Genomic DNA, 17776 nt, shown 5'->3' with positions numbered 1-17776 from the left:
ATAAATATAAATATATTTACTAGTGTAAATGTGGAATCATGCCAACAAAAAGCTGCTTGAGCGAGCTGGAAAAACCATGTAGCATGGACCAAAATGGGATGAATCAGTGAAGACCTGTCTCCTGTATTTTAAACAGAGTACCTGTTCTTCCTCTGGGAACCATCAGAACAAATGGAGTTTTGAGAAAAAAATCGCATTAGTCTGAGGTAATTGGGTCACTGTTTTTAAAAAGCTGTTTCTTGGGATGCCATTTTTTGGAAATATACATTTTTGTATTTCAGAACTTCTTACATTTTTTATGATTTCCCGTACAGAAGGTGAATCAGGAGCAAAGAGAATTTTTCCCATCAGCAGAGGCTTCACAGCACTCCAGGCTATTTTGGTTAAAGGGTTTGATTCCAAGTTCTGGATCAATGCATTACAAAAGGGTGCTGAAGACAGAAAGAAGGAAAGACAGTCTTTATGTAACCCTACTCAAATCCTATCACATGTAACATGCTGCAGGACTTTTTACTGGCAGGACAGACAGTTTGAATCTGAATGAGTTAAAGCACATTCTGCAGTGCAGAAGTACAATGTCTGAATGGATAGAAAAGACTATTAAGTAGACATTGGGGTTGTAAAGTACACACTATGGAAATTGGAAAAGCAAGCATAAATAACCATGTGAAAGTTGCTGTTATTTACATGGTATTTCAAATGGAAGGAAACGAGACAGCTCAGAACTCCCTGAGCAGTTTGAGCTTTATTTGCTTTACTCCTAATGACATAGCTCCTTTGTATTGTAGTTGATACTGGTACAAAGCTGATCCTGCAGGCTTAGATGTTGAACTCTGGAACAGTTCAGAACTGTTACTACAATAATTTAAAATGAAACATTTTAATGTAAATATTTTTATCTTACCCCTGCACTATGAAGTAATTAGTTTACTTGGATAGCATTCAATTAATTTGTTTCCTGGCTGAAGAGATGGAGTATTGGGCCTCTTACAGGTCTTTGGAAGGCTCAGGCATAAGTAGAGCCAAGTATCAACACAGTGGAAGGTAGGAGTCTCTATAAGCAAACTGCTCATCTGTACTTTGTAACCATGTAACCGTATCTGTCACAGAAGAAGGGACACAGAACACCAGCTATAACATGGGTGGTAGTACAGAAAAAACTGCTGGTGAGCTCAGTGTCAAGAAAAACTAAATAGCAAACAGAAGGGGACATAAAAAGATAAAATAACAAATGGTAAAAAAGATAAAATTGGTTCCGCTTTGCATTCTCTCCTATTAAAATAGCAAGAAGTGAGGAAATAAAAGCAACAAAAATTGTTAAATTGCAATATTTTCTATGTAAAATGTAAACATGCTGTAGAACATTACTGCTACAAAATATATGTACTTTTATGCAAGGAAGGTAACAGCCACCATGTATCAAATTGAATATTATTTGAAAGGAGAGATTTTTAAGTTCCTGTGCCCCCGGCCATCAAACCAGCAAAGAGAAAAAATAAAGTTTAGAAAAATATTTTGGAGAAAAGTAACTCCAGAATGCCGCTCTGTCTTTTCTGGAACCTTCTTCAGGGGCATCTTGTTCTTCCTGATATCAGTAGCATATAATAGAAGATAAAATAGAGGGGCTGTCTTAATTATGATCATGCATATGTTTATGCCTCCATATTAAAAGCAAATGCATATTTCTGTCAGTTGTCAATTCCTGAGCTCATCTGCTTCTAGCTACGAAGTAAGTATGAAGTAAAATCATTTCACCTGTCTCTAATTTCCTGAATCAACTGTTTTAAAATGTTATTTTACAAAATCAACATTTGATCCTAGTATTTGAATATAAGGTGCACCTATCAGGAGTCTCTTAATGGTTTGGTGGAAAAACTTACTGGTTGTATTATCATAAAGATAACCAGATTTCTTCCTTGTTGAGTCAATCCCCAGGAAAGCTTTGTAGTTGTTATCTTCATACCAGTTGAAGGAAAACACTCTGGATCCACCTCCTTCTGGGTAGCCACAGAAAAGATCCGACAGGGAACTCACCAAGTGGCTTAAGGATTCTGGCCTTCCGTCTTGTACAAATGGTTGCAGAACCATCAAAAGGTCCTGAACGCTTGGCTTCCTGGCTAGCTGCAGTAAGACAAGACTTGGTTAATTGCAGCCCCCAAAGCAGGTAAGGATCTGGTGAGGTCATAGTTGTGCCCAAATGGTAAAACATGAATGCAGTCAGAACCTCATCCTTTTATCTCCTCTGTCCTGGTCACAGGCACCGTTTTCAGTTCTTGTTCTTTCATATCTTTTCTGGAGAAAAGAATATACTTCATAATTACCAATACTTATGTCCACATTTATTTTGTAATGAGAGAAGAATGAATTTTTTTATGGAATCAGCTCTTCCCCAGCAAGTCTATTTTCTTTCTGGTAAAGCAGGTAATTGGAACATTAAACAACAAAGGAAAACAAGGACTATGAGCTATGCAGGAAAGTGATGTAATCTATTATTAGACCACTTACCTTTTGCACTGCTTGGGAGACATTAGACAGCACCCTCCCCCAGGCCTTCAGGTCAGCACCTGGTGAGTTTCTGTCCAACACAGTGGGAAGCTGTGGATACATAAAAAGTAGAGATGAGTGTCTACATGACAACTGCTATAACAATGAGAAGAAATCCAAATGGCATCTCTGTAGCTCAAATACTTTATCTGGAATAATATCTTATAAGCCTGTCTCATGGGCCCACAAATCCAGTACCCATGTGCAGACTCACACAGTAGCCTGTGTAAATGTTCTTTCTAATACACAGCTGAAACAAACACAGGCCACTTAAAATATATCTTGGGATTTGTTCTGCCCATCTAAGCCCACCATGCCAAATGGCGCAGAAATGGAGAAGGAATGCAGGAACAGGAACATTTGAGAAGCTGCTTCTCGCAGAGGCTATTCTCTCAGTGAGATATACAGACTCTTGGTAACTTCCAAATACAGCAAAGCTTTGATACAGAAGGCCCCATTTGCTACAGAGGTAAATGATTTGTAGTACTTTATACTTCAGAGATTCCCTGATTTTGAAGACAGTCTGGTCCTCACTGTCTGTCAAACCTGATAGAAACCATTACTTTCCCAGGCTCATACAGACTGACCAAACTGCCTTTTCAGCAGAAGTTAACATTTTATTTATCAGTGACTTAAAAGAAACAGGTGACACCACGGTGTGCTGTCACATACCACTTTGTTTGCGTCACTGCATCCTCCTCTGTCAGCTGTCTAAAGAGCTACATATGTATTTGGAGCTGGTGCTCTTGAGTCTTTCTCAGGCATTTCTTCTGCTATTAGAACAAAATGTAAAGCTGGACTTGTAGATAGCTAGGCTGTGGTATTTATGAGACAAGCCCCTAAAAAGCCTTTCCCAAAAACGCCTATACACCCTGCTGATTGCCTGCCATTCCCTTCAGTCAGTAGGTGGTTAAGAAAGCAGAAGACAGCTGCACTGTGTAGGTACCTGGCAGGGAGTCACAATGGCAAGAGTTTCTGTGGAAAGCTCATGTTAACGTATTCTGATCTGTGACTTGTGGTTCAGGCAGGAAGAATACACACAGGGCTTCAAAACACACTTTTCCTTGTCCCCTAAGGGGAACCAGTCTGTGCAGAGATTATACAGGGTTCTTGGAGCACCTGCCTTAACCTGGGCTTTTTGAAACTCTGAGGAACAGGAACTGTAAACCTGTAAAAAAGCTGGGCAGTATATTGTGAATATTCACATGAAGTCCTTAAATGCTGGAACTCTATCTTAGAAATACTGTAGCATTAAATCTCTGCTACTTCCAGCAAGCATAAGATATATGAAAACATAAGACAATGTATTTTTAGAAATGGAAAATAGCAGCTTTCAGAAGCTGACCACAAATTCTTATCAAGATTGGTAAAATCACTGGATATATGTTATTGACTGACTATCAATGCTACAATAATCAAACTGTGTTTTGCTGGTGTGTCAATTACAGCTTCTGGCATCCTCTGTTCCCAGTTCTGGGCAACTCAGAGCTGAAAAAAATCCATGTTAAATTAATCTTGATGCTACACTACTGTGGCAGAGAACTCCAATCAATACTTCCTATGCAACTTTAGGAGTTTTTCATATATCCTGCCTGCTCCTATAAAGCAAACTGACAATGTGATGGTTTCATGATGTTAAATTATGAGGTGAAAAACAGCAAATTAAATTGAGTGTTGAAAAATGCAAAGGATGATCATAGGGAAAACAAACATGAAAGATACATACACAGTGATGGACTCAAAGTTCGCTATTATGAGGAAAGAGACCTTGGAGTCTTTATGAATAGTTCCCTGCAAGCACCACCTCAGTGTGCAGAATACAAATGAAATACTAGAAACATATGCCATTATATATATGTATTTATTAATTTGATATAATTTGTATTTTATTATATATTTTAAAATAATAATATTAACCTATATTTATACATATATATGAAGTGGCATAATATTTTCATACTAAACCAAGGCTGTAGATGTGGCTTATTTATAGCAAGGTCACAGTAGAAACTAGAAGACAAAGAAGGGCAATGAAAATGAACAGAGGTAAGGAAAAGCTTTTATAGAAAGAGTGATGAAAACCAGTACAATTTCCTAATCTGTTTGTTTGGGGTTTTTAAAAGGGCTCACATGGCTATGCCAACTCAAGCTGCATCATGATTTTGACTGCAGCATAAAATTCTGTCATGATGGAAGGAGCAAAGACAGAATGGGCTGTGTTGGGTATTTTCAGAATCCTCAGCAAGGTTCCTGTAGGTTTTGCCACACACTGTTTTCCTACACAGACTGGAAAGACCAGATAATATTTCCACACAAACTTTGATTTAAAAACTGCATTTGAATCTCTTAGTTCTGCTGTACTGCCAATTTAATCTGTTTCATCCCACAACATACTCAGAACTGTCTAGTGTTCTGCTGGTGGTAGGTTAACAATCACACATCCATAACCTTACGTTTGCAGGGGTAAATCTACTAAGACCACTTGGAAAACTGGTGAAGTATTACAAAAAAAAATTCTTGAAGGGCAACAAAACATAAGCCAAAATAAAAATGACAACATAAGGCAGGATAATTGTGTTAATACTTACCAGCCGAAATAGCTTAAAGAAATCAACATTTGCATACAAGACATCTTCTACTCTTTGTAGACTGTCCTGGGACAGGGCACACATGGCCTTGTGTACAGAAGGGAGACCTCTTCGGCTGCTGAAGATAATAAAGCGGTCCAGGAGTATCTCACTGCAAGCAATGTCCTTCAGAGTCAAGCTAGGGACACCATAGGCAAACTGCAACCAAACCAATGATTCACTTACTCTTATGAAACTTTCATACTGCTCAGGAACAACAGTGTAAATCCCATGTAAATCTACTGATTTCTATAGAGTTATTCTGCATTTACATTTGTTAAACTATAAACCAATGTGTTCCTATTGGTCAAACATTAAAGATAAAAATTTGGACTTTTTCTGTTCTGTGTTTATATTAGAAGTGGTAATCAGTAGATGGGTGTGTTTAACATACAATGGCTGTGTAAATCCCGGCTGTATGGCTGTGCAGAGTGATAGTGAATAATGGCTGTGGGAAGCACAGAATACATGGCAATATAATAAAAAGTAGCACTGGAAATTGCTCACAAGCTAATGTTCCCACCCTCTGTCCATCTCCTTTCACAGTACAAATTTAAGGAAAACAGCTCAGAACACTGTGATGACTGTTAATGCCTACTGTGTTTGAGATGAACACAGACTTTCAGACAAGAACTATGCACTGACATAATATTATTAGACTAAATGAATTTAATAAGCTGCACAATAAAGAAATTGTCAAAATCTACCCAGAAAATAATTTACTTTAGAAAAATAATCTGCTGAGCATTCCAGTCTTTAAGACATATGGATCGAAAAAACACACCACACCTGTACCAGGTCAGACGTAGGTGCAGATTTATTTCTTATCTAAGCAAATTAAGAAATTAATCATTATCGAAATTTTATATGTGCAAATCTCCTATAGTTAGCAGCTAAGATTTCTTTGGTAGTGCCTGTAAAGAGAATATTTAAAAACACAGAGGAATGAGAAAAAAATTAATTCAGTTGCTTTGGAGAGTAGATTCAAAGTAGACTGAGAAGTTATTCATTAATTGCTTCATCTGCCAGAAGCTATCAACCAAAGTGCAAGTGTGGCTATGGAAAGTCAGCATCAAGAATATGAAAGGCAGCTGTAGAGAGGTCTAGAATAACATTGTATTTTATCTGCCATGACTGCCCTGAGTTTCAGCTTGTGGAGCTGCAGTTGACCAAAAAAGAAAGGCATCTGAATTACACACAGATTGTGTTTTGGAATTATGATGCAAAAAAGGGATGTGAATTTCTAGAAGTATCTGAGAGATACTATCAGCACTAGAGCTGTACTTATATAAAGGTATCATTAAGGCAAATTAGACAGTGTGGAGAGAGGCAGAATGCAAAAGAAGGAATTCAACTGACAGATCCAGTCTGTCTTGCAAAAAACCTCCAAAGCCACACATCCCTGCCCTCCCTCAAATTGGGACAACTGAATTGGACTTAAGTTCATTTGTGTCAGTGAAATAATTTGCTTATTTGCTCAGTCATTTACGTTCTGGGGATGTGTGTGATAAGAACAGCATTTTTAACCATATACACCTCATTTAGTGTGGTCCTTGTCAGGCAGTGTCAACTGCAATGAAGCTGGGCTGCACAAGGGAGGCAGCCTGGGAACCTTGCTCTGACTTGTGAAATGAGGAAACAGTGACATTTACATCTCTGAGAAGGATAAACACAGGAAAAAAAAAAAGAGTTGTTATTTACAAACTGTAACTGCATTTCAATGATGTTCATGAACAGATGGGATTAGAAAAACATCAAACCTCCGCCCTCCCAATTTTTCCGGTAGGGTGTGCTGCTGCCAATCTTTCCTGAGCTTCTTATTGTGTTTTAACATCAGTTTCTTATCTTTATCTTAGAACGACTCAAAAAAGCAGGCTCTTAGAGGGAAACTTCAATACTTTCTTTTTTTAATCAATGTGTCACTGTTTGGCCAAAGCAGGCAAGATGAAGTCCAAATTATTTTTTCAGCTAGCTGGCTGTTTGATCAGGTTTAGCTTTCAGCTCTGTGTGTCATTTCCTGACTCCTAGGCGGCTCAGACCTAGATCTCCAGCCAGCTGTTGGCAACAGTCAGGCTTTTGTAAACAAGTTGCTTTCAGGTTGATCAGCTCTGTGCCATCAGAGGCAGGGGGAAGGGGTGTACAGAAATATGCAGGCAAACAGAGGGCAGAGCACCACGAAGAACTAGAGATGAACTATCACAGTTGAGGATTGAGACAACCATAGATCTAGGGTCTAGTTATGGCTCTGAAACTTCCACTTCAACCATGCATAAGTCCAGCCCAAGCAACTTGCTTATCAAGAAGGGCTAATGGAATGAAGCAATTTACCTCCCACAGAAAATGAAGTGTTCAATTCCCACTGAAAATAATTCTCTTGTTGTGTCTCTAAAATTATTAGATTGGTTTTTCTGCATCTTTTTCACCTGAAAGAAGTATTCACAGCACTTTCTTTCGTCATAGCTGTAAATCAGCTCTGGTGAGATGATCTTGTATCCCTGTAATTACTGCTAACAAGAAAACTATATAGAGGGCAGCAAAAGTGGTATTTAACACCGGATCTCCTCAAGCTTCCTCTAACCAATGCTCAATTTCTTTAATTTCCAGCATACAAAGAACTACATCTCTTTCTACATCAGCACAGAAAATACAGCAGAAAGACTCTACATTCCAACAGGTTTCAACCATTCTTTGGGTGATGGTGTTGAAAACTTCAGTCCTGCATACACTAGAAAGCAGAATTTTTAACAGCAGATGAATGAATGCCACTGGGGAGCTAATAGTCCAACACAGCAGCACTCAGTTCTCCGGACACAGCTGATCTCTGGTGTAGAAGAGGTTAGGGATGACTAGGGAAAGAGAAACCCGGCAGGATATCTGTACATATTCTCCTTGTCACAAGCAGCAAGGAAGCAAATTTTCAGTATCTCAGCTGACATGGGAGTGTGAAAATACATAGGATGTATCAACTGACACTGGCTTTGGTATGCTCTTGTGGTATTGATTCATGATAAAGTGAGGAGAGGGGAGGGCTTCCCCAGATACCAAACAAGAATACAGCAGATAAGTAATTTGGCTACTGGTCACACCAGCTGAAACCTGTGATGCGGAAGAGGAACTGCATGAAAGGTCATGAATGGCCTCCCTCTTTCTGCCCACACACAGTTCCAGTATTGGCATTTTATGCAGCAGTGAAACAAAGGAACTGTGTCTTTCAGCCTCAGTTATTCACTTGCTTCCACCCACACACTAATGCAGTGTAGAAATTGTTCCAGAATTCCAATTCAGCAACATTCATTCATTAATACAGCATTCCTCACAGAGCTCCCAGCCACCAGTACATGCAGAAGCAGAGACAGCCTGGACTTGGTCAAACATAGTTCCCTGCTTAGCTGCTTCAGGAAGGATTTGACCTGTACTTTTCACTCTGAATTTTCTGAGCAGACCTATTACTCAATCAGAATCTAAGAAAGTGGGTCTGGTTCTCCACTTCCACGTATTCATGTGAAACAATACCGAAAAGCCACCATGCTGACATTAGGGCAGAGAATTTAAATTATAAATTAAGAATCTCCAATAGTTCTTCTCTCATCAGGACTATTATCTCAAAAGGAAGCACAGCTGCATTATGCTTTTAAGTTAAGTCTTTAGCCATGGGGATGGATGGACTGCTTGCCAGTACTGTTTCTTGATGCTCCTCGTTATTTGGGTGCAACAACAGCACACTTCTGTTTATTTAATAATTTATTAATATTTAATGCATATTCAAAATGTTTTTTAAAGACAAATAAGACATCTCTTCCTCTAGATTCACGAAGAACAAAAAGAGAAATTATACAAACAACCCATAAGGCATCGGTTATTGTGGGACCAAGGCCTTCACTGAGGCTACGTTGCACATACAACTCAGGAGACTCTTCCCTCACAGGTGATAACTCAGTAACTGTTAAACTCTACTCACCTGTTCAGGGCGTACTTGAGCATTAATAAGCTGGTAAACAACAAAATCTGTGAGGCCAACATTTTCTAGTAAGAAGGAGGTGAGGGTCTCCCCATCTTTCAAAATGTCTAGAATTCGTATTCCTCTTCCTGGATGAAAAAAAATGAATGCACAGATCAGTGAGATAGCAAACAAAGGAAGTTAAAGAAAAACTCATATCCCAGCTTAAACCTGTAAAAAGAATGTGCTTTGGCTCTTACACCTAGTCATGACTAACTGGGGCTAAAATTATTTTTGCAATTCAAAATACTTTTAATCCTTTGTTGGGAAATGATAATCAGAAAATGCTGAGTGTTCTGACTCTGCATATCTGATCTCTCAAAGATGTTTCAGACTTGGGCTACAGCAATGGACACATTGAAAGCAGCACTGACTGCATTTGAAAGTGTCTGCTTTTTCCTGATGTAATGTTTTATTTTAAATGTTCAGATTTGAGTATGGTACTGTTCTTAGTGTCCTTTCTTCTGGGCCTTGTGTAAATAACTTTAGTCAACCCTTTACATTTGCACTAATTTATCACTCTCTGCCAATCAATTTTAGTTAGTTAACCTTATTCTCTAGTGTTGCAAAAGTGACCCTTGAAAATCTTCCATTAGAAAAAAATCAATTTCTTTGGAGAAGCATAAAGTGTAGCTTATGCTTCATATTAGACTAGATTAACAACTGCTCTTCAGGCAAACCAGTGAGACCACCCACTGTTAAATCAGACACATGTAAGAGGCCACCAAATTTCCCTAGTACTGTCTGTAACAATACTCAAAATACTGCTGTTCTTAAAGTCAAACAGTTCCAATCTTTTTTAACTTGTCTTTGTTACAAATCTTATCAGTGAGAACTCTGCCTCAATATGGTGCAAGAAAAAGCTTTTATATGCACATAGAATACTTATTATAACTTCATTAAATTATACCTTTATTAAAGGTACCTCACACAGCTTTGGTAAAGAATGCTTGAAAACCTCTAATTCTAGTTTTAGAACAGGCAATTGAAACTGACAGGAGCAGTGTGTATCCTATTGACATAGGGAATGTAACTTCAGACATTTCTAATAAACATGCACTCCATTCTGTGAGCTGAGTCTTACCAGAGTTTGCCAACCAACTTCCACAATTCCATCTGCACTAAGTGTATTCTGGCCTAAGGCTGTAGGGCCTGAGGACTTCTTCAATTGTGTAGGGCCTGAGGACTTCTTCAATTGTTCCTCCACATATTTATTCAAGCAGTAAACACTGAAAACAATAGCAGGGGTCTGTCCCTCATATTCTCACTGATGTCTTTCCTGGCATCCAGGCAGTGTGGAGGAAAAAGGACACCACAAGAACACATCTCATCAAAAGTGTCAGCGCTAGGGGAGACTGGGACAGGGAAGGAAGACTCAAGAGGTAGGTCTGATTTCAGGAATCAGCAGAAGGAGCAATTACTACTCTGACATTTGCAATTTTTTCCTTGCTCAGCTTTGCAGCTATTCTATTAAGATTGTTCCTTACAAGCAATAGTAGTAAGCTATAAACACAGACAACTTAAATAGCCAATCTTACTTTTTCTGTATGCAGAAAGATGGTAACTCATATTTTATTAGTTAAACTCCGGAACTGACTTTTTAACTTTGTTTTCTATAATAGGAAATTCCAAACTTCTAATTTTTTTTTTAAAGTAAAACACATTTAAACCCCCCACAAATTCTTGAAGGAACATAAGATTTTATTTCACAGGACGGGGGGGGGAATGTACTCTATTTTTCATGAGTAAAGTCGATATGGGATGCAAAGGCAACTTCCTAGACCATGGCGTGTGGTGCCCAGCAATACAAAGCAAACCCATGGCATGACATGCTTTTTCTTGCCTCTAAATAGTCAGATTTGATTTCTGTGGCTGGGTACAAACAACAGCTCAGATTATACTCAAATTCTTGTTGTTTACATTCTGGGGCATTTGGTTATCTCACTGTTATTTACAATGAGATAATCCCTTTTTTACTTCTAGTTATAAACCCCTGATAGGATAGTGGAGCATCTGTATCAGATGGTTTGTACACATCTTATCAAAAATATATGGTGAGTAACTATTTAATTTTAATAAGAATACTATTCCTGTGACAAAGGATTTGCAAATGGGACAGATCAATTCACAAAGCCAGACCATTTTTATACCTTTAGTTTTAGGAGTAGCTTTTCAAATTCTGTACTTTAAGTCCAAAAACTTTATTATTATACCATTCCCTATTTTCCTCAGGACTATGTTTTGAGTTTGGCAGGTTGTTCTAAATAAAAGTTAATACAATGAATTTACAATTTGCAATCCTGTTTAGAAGCGTTCAATGCTTTCTCTTTCTAAACAGATTATCAAGAGTTTCCTTCTTCACCGTTCCAAACCTGTTTTAGCTAACACTGTGACAAAGTACCTCTAAGCACTTTTCTGGGTTATGCTCCTGGCACATATTCAGACATGTTCCTAATTTTCCATTTCTTCTGCATATTCCAGTGACACTTTCTCACTGCTTCTTCTTTTACTGCAATAATAATTAATGAAATTTCTTCTGCCATGTTTTACTGTGTGTGGTGAGATATCCATTATCCTTTTGTGTTTCGAGTTTTGTCTACTGTTATTTAAGGAATATGGTTGTAGAATGGAGCTGACAGCCTCTCTTTTCTCTTAAATGACAGGTGTTTGTCACTGAACAGATTTTAACTTACCCGTGTGAAATATATTATAATGTTGCCAACTTACAAAGTAACTACTATCCAGCTCTCAGAAGGAAAAATTAAGTAGTCTAAAGGATATAGACACAACAATTACCTGCAATTCTTTCAGGATTAGTTCTCATTGTTTCCATAAACTGAGTCATAATGATCAGTTCTTCCCAGATTCTTCCAAGGTCATGGATTTCAGGGGCTTCCAGTAAAAGCTCCTGAGCATCTTTATACACCCTTGCAAGGCTGAAAGGAGGAATAACGAAGAAACAATAATTTAAGAGTGATGACTCTTGAGAACCTTGCAAGTCAAAAACCCCCAACAAACAAACAAACAAACCCTAAAAAAGAAAAAGTGAAGTTGACTCTCCCTGTATTAGGGATGAGGAAAAAAAAAAGTTGTTTTGTCATCAGTTTCAGGTAGTCTGGGATTCAGTTAGATTTGAAAGTCCACAGAAGGTTTAAGAGGGCTACTGGTGTTGCAGAAGGTTGGCCATTCACACATTTTCTTCATTGGCCATGCTGGTCTTGCTGTGGAGACAGGACCTTAACCAGACAGCATGCATCTCACAGTGATGGTACAAATCCGCCCTGGTTCTAGCCCAGGCCCAGCTCCAGCAGCTGAATGGGGCATTCTGGACACATGCAGCCCTGCTCAGCCTAGCAAGGGACACGGAATCATTCACAAACAGAAACATGCTTCCTTTCTCACATCAGTCCCCTCCAATTTTTTAGGTGCCTTCAGAGTATTTCTTCAAGGAGCAGCCGGAAAACACAAGTAACAAATGATCACAGGCAGCTGTTCAACTACTGGTTCTAGGTTAGAACATGCAGATCAAGCAAGGATGCAATCAGTTCCTGTGTTTATGAACAAGCATAAAAAATTCTTATAATGAGGTAAGGCCATTACACTTCTTCAACAGTGTTACATTTTTCCATGCATGCAACAGTATATCTCAGTCCACATGGCTCATTTTAGCTTACAGGAAACAACAAACAGGAAGGACCAAATTCTTTCAGAAAACACAATGCATTTACTTCTGCTGTCATGCACTGAATTTACTGGGACTGACAAAGTGACAGTTTGCTCTGTAGCAAGCAACCTAGAAGAGCCAGAATGTATAGAAAACAGAACCCTCTATCTTCACTGTGCGCTTGACTGTACCCCACCAAAAATGTTCTGGTGACTATTTTAAATCCTATTCGCTAGGAACAAAAGGTGAAACAGTAAGTTAGGACCAAGTTACAGACTTTCACGTGACAGGAGCTTTAATGGCCTTCACATTATTAGCTCATGAATTTTAATCATTGGATGCTCCAAAGTGGACTTTGCAAAGGGAGGTTTGGAGCATTTTTTATATTTAGTATGACAGGGTTTTTTTCACTCTGAGGGTCCTTGCCTGCTGTACTTTCTTTCATGACTCAGCTGTAACAAACAATGCAATAAAACACTCCTACAGCACTTTTTCAGTAATAGTCCAGAAATCTCCCTTCCTCCTATTTTGCAAACAAGCTTAGTATCTGAATTGGCGATTAAAGTATCACAAGTATATAGCCCAAACAGGTGCTACCTAAGAAGCAGCAGTTCCTATTTGCAGCTACTTCATCAGAGCTCTAATTCAGAAGGGACAACTCTAGAGATGAGAAAAGAAGGCTTAGGTGTTCCATGCTCTTTTATCAAAAAGATTTGTCCCAAGACATTCAGTAAGCAGTCAACAGTAGAAAGCATGGATTTTATTAAGTGAACATGTGTTCCCTAGAGACTAGTACTGAAGTCTCTCTCTAAAAAGCCCAGAACTATCATTGTGAGCTCTGTTTCAACTTGATGACCATTGTTAGCATGAAACCAAAGTGCTAGAACTGAAAATTTTTGTCTTCCACTGTTTGCACACTGGCGTATTATTATCTTTCCTTTTTATTCACACTACAGAACAATTCTTTAAAATATTCCTTGGTGCAGTGAGCGACCTTTCTAAGCAAGGTGAGGATACTCCATCCTTTCTTCTTGCATCATTCATGTCCATGAACACCCAACAGGTGCCAAGAGCAAGCTATTAACAGTTCCCTTGCAGGCTTGTATTGCTGCAACCCAGTCTCACACATACAGCTCTGCTTACATGGAATTTTTGTAGTTGGACACTACACCTGGACCCTCTCCGGGGGTTGTGCTGCGGAAACAGGGATTGTTCATGTTACAGAAGATGCCATGTAACCATGGGAGTGTTCCTGCTGATGGCATTGCCTTGTTTGGGAAGTGACCTAGAGTATCAAAACACAAAATATAAACTGTTAGGTGTCTTTTCTAATGCAGCTTTAGTGAATATAAATAGCAAGATAAGTTGGCTCTCTACAGAAGGAATGGGATAGGAATCATAAAGGTTTATCTTTTACCGAGAAAAAAGAAGTCACCAATATAAGCTATATGGCTATTTTAACAGAAATGAATTCTGAGTAATGTGAGGCATTTTTTAAATAGGTAATGAGGTAGTACTTTCTCAGTAACAGAATTACAGAAATCCAAAACTGGATAGATCCTTGAGACCTCAGGTATGCCTGACCAGAAAGCATCTCACAGGAAAACTATACATTTTTTTTTATCTCCTCACTGGTAATTTTTACCCTACATGGCTATAAATAACTAAGCTACTCAAACCAAATTCTGTTCTTTTGCCACTGGACAGTAACACTCCACAAACAGGTCCCAGTACCTCTGTCTGAGAACACCTGGCCATTACCTACAACAAGTCAGATTATGATAACATCTTAAACATTCTTACATTCATGTTGACGATACAGTGGATTAGCTTTCCTCAGCCAGACAAGTGCAAGAAACAATGACAGAGGCCATACAAGCTCCACTAGAAAACGAAGCTGGGAAAAAAAAAATTAAAAATAAATTTTACAAATAGATCACCATAGAGTCACTAGGTGGCTAAAGGGATGAGACCTCTTCTCACAACAGAAGTGCCCAGTGCAGCATGTGACCATGGCTATCCTTTGCCTGTTTCACCATTTGAAAGGGACACCCAAAAGGGCAAGGATTTCATCAGAGTTCCATGAAGCATCACCATTAACTCAGTGCTCAGTGGCTTTTCCACCTCTTCTAAAGAAATATTTAAGCATCCTGACTGAAGTAAAAAGAGACAGCAGGTAGTGCTTGACTCTACAACAAGGATTAGATATAAGAGAAAAAAGGGTTTTTTTAATCCACACTTTAACACTGCTAGGCTCATTAGCAGGCTGTCAGTACACTGTGCTTACCCCAAGGTAAAAGACTGCAGCATAAGCTTTACATTCTTTGACCCTTACTTTTGTTTCTTTTTGTCATCATTCATTTCAATGTTACTAATTTCCTAATACTTGTAGAAATTTATGCATTAAGATCAAACACCTTATTCAATAATGTAGAAGACCCCATCAAAGGCCACTTTATTGCCCAGATCTTTCCATACACTTAGAACCATCACTGGCTCCCGTGTCATGACAGAAAATCAAGGGCACTGCTTTTACCACAAAGCAACATCCTGCCTGCTTTTCAGTCTGTTCCCTCCACTCCTGTGTTTCAGATTGTTTTACTGCCTCTGTGTGTTTTGGCAGAGGTTTGAAACGACAATCCTTTGATCCTGTAACACAGGCCTTGGGCTCTGAGGAACAGCAATGGGATTTTTGTGTCCAAACACGTGGCACTTTTTTGCTCCTCCCTGTAAGAGCCAGGACCATTTACCTTCAGAACCAGGGTTGTTGCACATGCACAGGAAAGCCCTCCTTGCTTCTTTACCTTTGCTCCCTCCTCACCAACTAGGTACCAAATATATGATAATAACGCACATAGCAGCAGAGCCAAAACCAAGATGGGTTACACAGGAATGTTGTTTTGGGCAAAAGGCACTCCACAGCGTAAGAACAGGTTTTTTGGAGCTGCCCTATTTTTCCACTATAACTCTGTCTAACAGCTTTAGTTAAGCACAACATATTCTTACAGCAAAAGGGTAGAAAGCTTTATACCAGGCAACAATTTGCTATTTTATATTCTTCATCTTAAAGGTTTTCTTTTTAAAACAGAACAATAATGAAAAGACCCACCCACCACCACCTAGGAAGCTATGCATGCCTGATCTTTTTAAATCCAGACAAAATTTTACCAGCAGTAAAGGGCAGATTAAACAATTATTAGAGAGGGAAATCTGACAGCTGTTGTGTACAGCTCAGAATACAGTATTACTGACCCTTCCCAGCTGGGTCCACAAGGTCTGTTCAACATCCATTGCCATCCATTTGGTAAGCCATCTGGGACAAGTGCTACATGCACATAAACTCAGAGGAGAAAGAACAGGCAAGACTCCTTGGCCCACCTTGGCTGCAGAGTTAATCTGCGTTAATGCTCAGATGTTGATTCTTTCTTCATCCCCGGGAAATACAAAATCCTCAGACTTGAATTTGGTGATTCCTTTCTGTCTGGGTTAACTAGTTTGGAAAAGATTGAAGTCTAAAGCCCAAGGGAAGCTTTCTTTCAACCTGGTACACAATGTGTTGTGTGGTAAGGATGGACCAGTGCTGTCAGCCCTCTGATTCTTTCCTGTGGACCTTAGCCAGAGGACACAAAGGTGTCTCAGAATGCACTGGAAGTATCAGAAAGCAGCCCATAAGCCTGCAGAACTACAAGATAAATAGCCAGACATCCCAGAAACATGCACAGAGAAAGGTAATATCCAGACGGAGCTGTAATGGAACAAGCACAGTGGTAAGACCATATAAATGTGACAGGCTTAAACTGGCTGCAGATCAGCTGTTGACTCTGCAATGAAGTCTTTCGTCTTGTGAAGTAAATTAGACTAAATGATGAATTGGAGTAGAAGATTGCATATATCTCTATTTATGGTACTGCATGATGGTTAACAAGAAAACAGTCTGATTTTCCCAAAACATATTTTAGAGCTGCCTTTGACAGTATGAATTTTTGTTTTGGCTACTTTGTTTCTCTGTGAGGACAAATAAACAGGCAGGATTATATTCTTAAACAAGAAATTATTTTTAATGGCTCTCCTGTAAAATATTTTACTCTTCAGGGTGGAGAAAATATTTCTCAGCTGTAGATTAAATCACTGTGCTTACAAACTAGGAATGATCATCAGAGAAGAGGATCTCTAGCAACACCTGGAAACACCAATTATAATTTTTGAAAATTCTATAGGAAAAATTAAACAAAAAGAGAAGACAATTCCTGAAAGCCAAGCTGGCATTTTGTGTCTCATATCTAAGCAGATTTGCACAAATAACACACTATTTCATATACTGAAAATACTGAAGAATTCTACAAATATACATTTGTTAAAAATTAAAAACCAGTGGCTTCCACTTCTCTTAGTACATACATTTGAAGACCAGAAAGACATGGATTTTCTGTTTGGCATTGTTTTTTCTGAACTTGAGAACCAAACTACCACAGCTCCCTGACAACCAGTAACTGAAGTCCAGCTTCAAAAAGGTGTCCTTAACTCAAGTATGACTTGGCAACCTTCATGTTGCAATAAATCATGAGCTGCAATGTTATATGCATCAGCTCTTGATGACAACGTACGCTGTGGGAGAAAGTCTGCTAGGAAGCTATGAAGGAAAGAACATTCAAATTGCCTATGAAGAAAATGACACAATCCTTTGATCCTGGAAATTCCAGCATGTGAGCCATTCCTATTGACTAAAATCAGGTCAGCATAGAGTAAATATTTCAGCTCATCCCGTGGTTCATTTTGTTATTAAACTGTTATTATGGCAAAATTGTTTGCATGATGGTTATAGTCTCACAGATGCCTTAATAAACTTTAAAAATGATTTTTCATTTGAAACAGTCTGTATCTATAGGACCTCAGAGAAAAAGCATGGAAACCAGGTAAAGGGACTTCTTTTGCTGGGCAGAAGTA

The 17776-nt window shown here is 38.7% G+C and overlaps 1 protein-coding gene across 8 annotated transcripts in view; it reads right to left on the bottom strand.

The window, feature by feature from the left end:
- Nucleotides 1-17776, bottom strand: part of ABCA4 (ATP binding cassette subfamily A member 4) — a 77945-nt gene that overhangs the window by 51116 nt on the left and 9053 nt on the right. For 6 of the 8 annotated variants that reach the window (XM_042030163.1, XM_042030158.1, XM_042030162.1 and 3 more), the window contains 8 exons: nt 14636-14729; nt 13976-14117; nt 11965-12104; nt 9130-9257; nt 5133-5330; nt 2506-2595; nt 1881-2121; nt 292-431 (listed from right to left, as the gene is read on the bottom strand). In XM_042030163.1, coding sequence (XP_041886097.1) covers nt 292-431; nt 1881-2121; nt 2506-2595; nt 5133-5330; nt 9130-9257; nt 11965-12104; nt 13976-14117; nt 14636-14729 — 1173 coding nt within the window. Of the gene's footprint in view, nt 1-291; nt 432-1880; nt 2122-2505; nt 2596-5132; nt 5331-9129; nt 9258-11964; nt 12105-13975; nt 14118-14635; nt 14730-17776 lie in introns of those variants that run through there. The other 2 variants (XM_042030165.1, XM_042030166.1) reach the window with 2 other exon arrangements.

This window comes from Corvus kubaryi, unplaced genomic scaffold, assembly GCF_017639235.1.
Source record: "Corvus kubaryi isolate FWS band 111438036 unplaced genomic scaffold, C.kubaryi_AGA036_p1.0 37334, whole genome shotgun sequence".
Lineage (NCBI taxonomy): Eukaryota > Metazoa > Chordata > Aves > Passeriformes > Corvidae > Corvus > Corvus kubaryi.
This window is presented reverse-complemented; position numbering and strand designations above follow the sequence as displayed.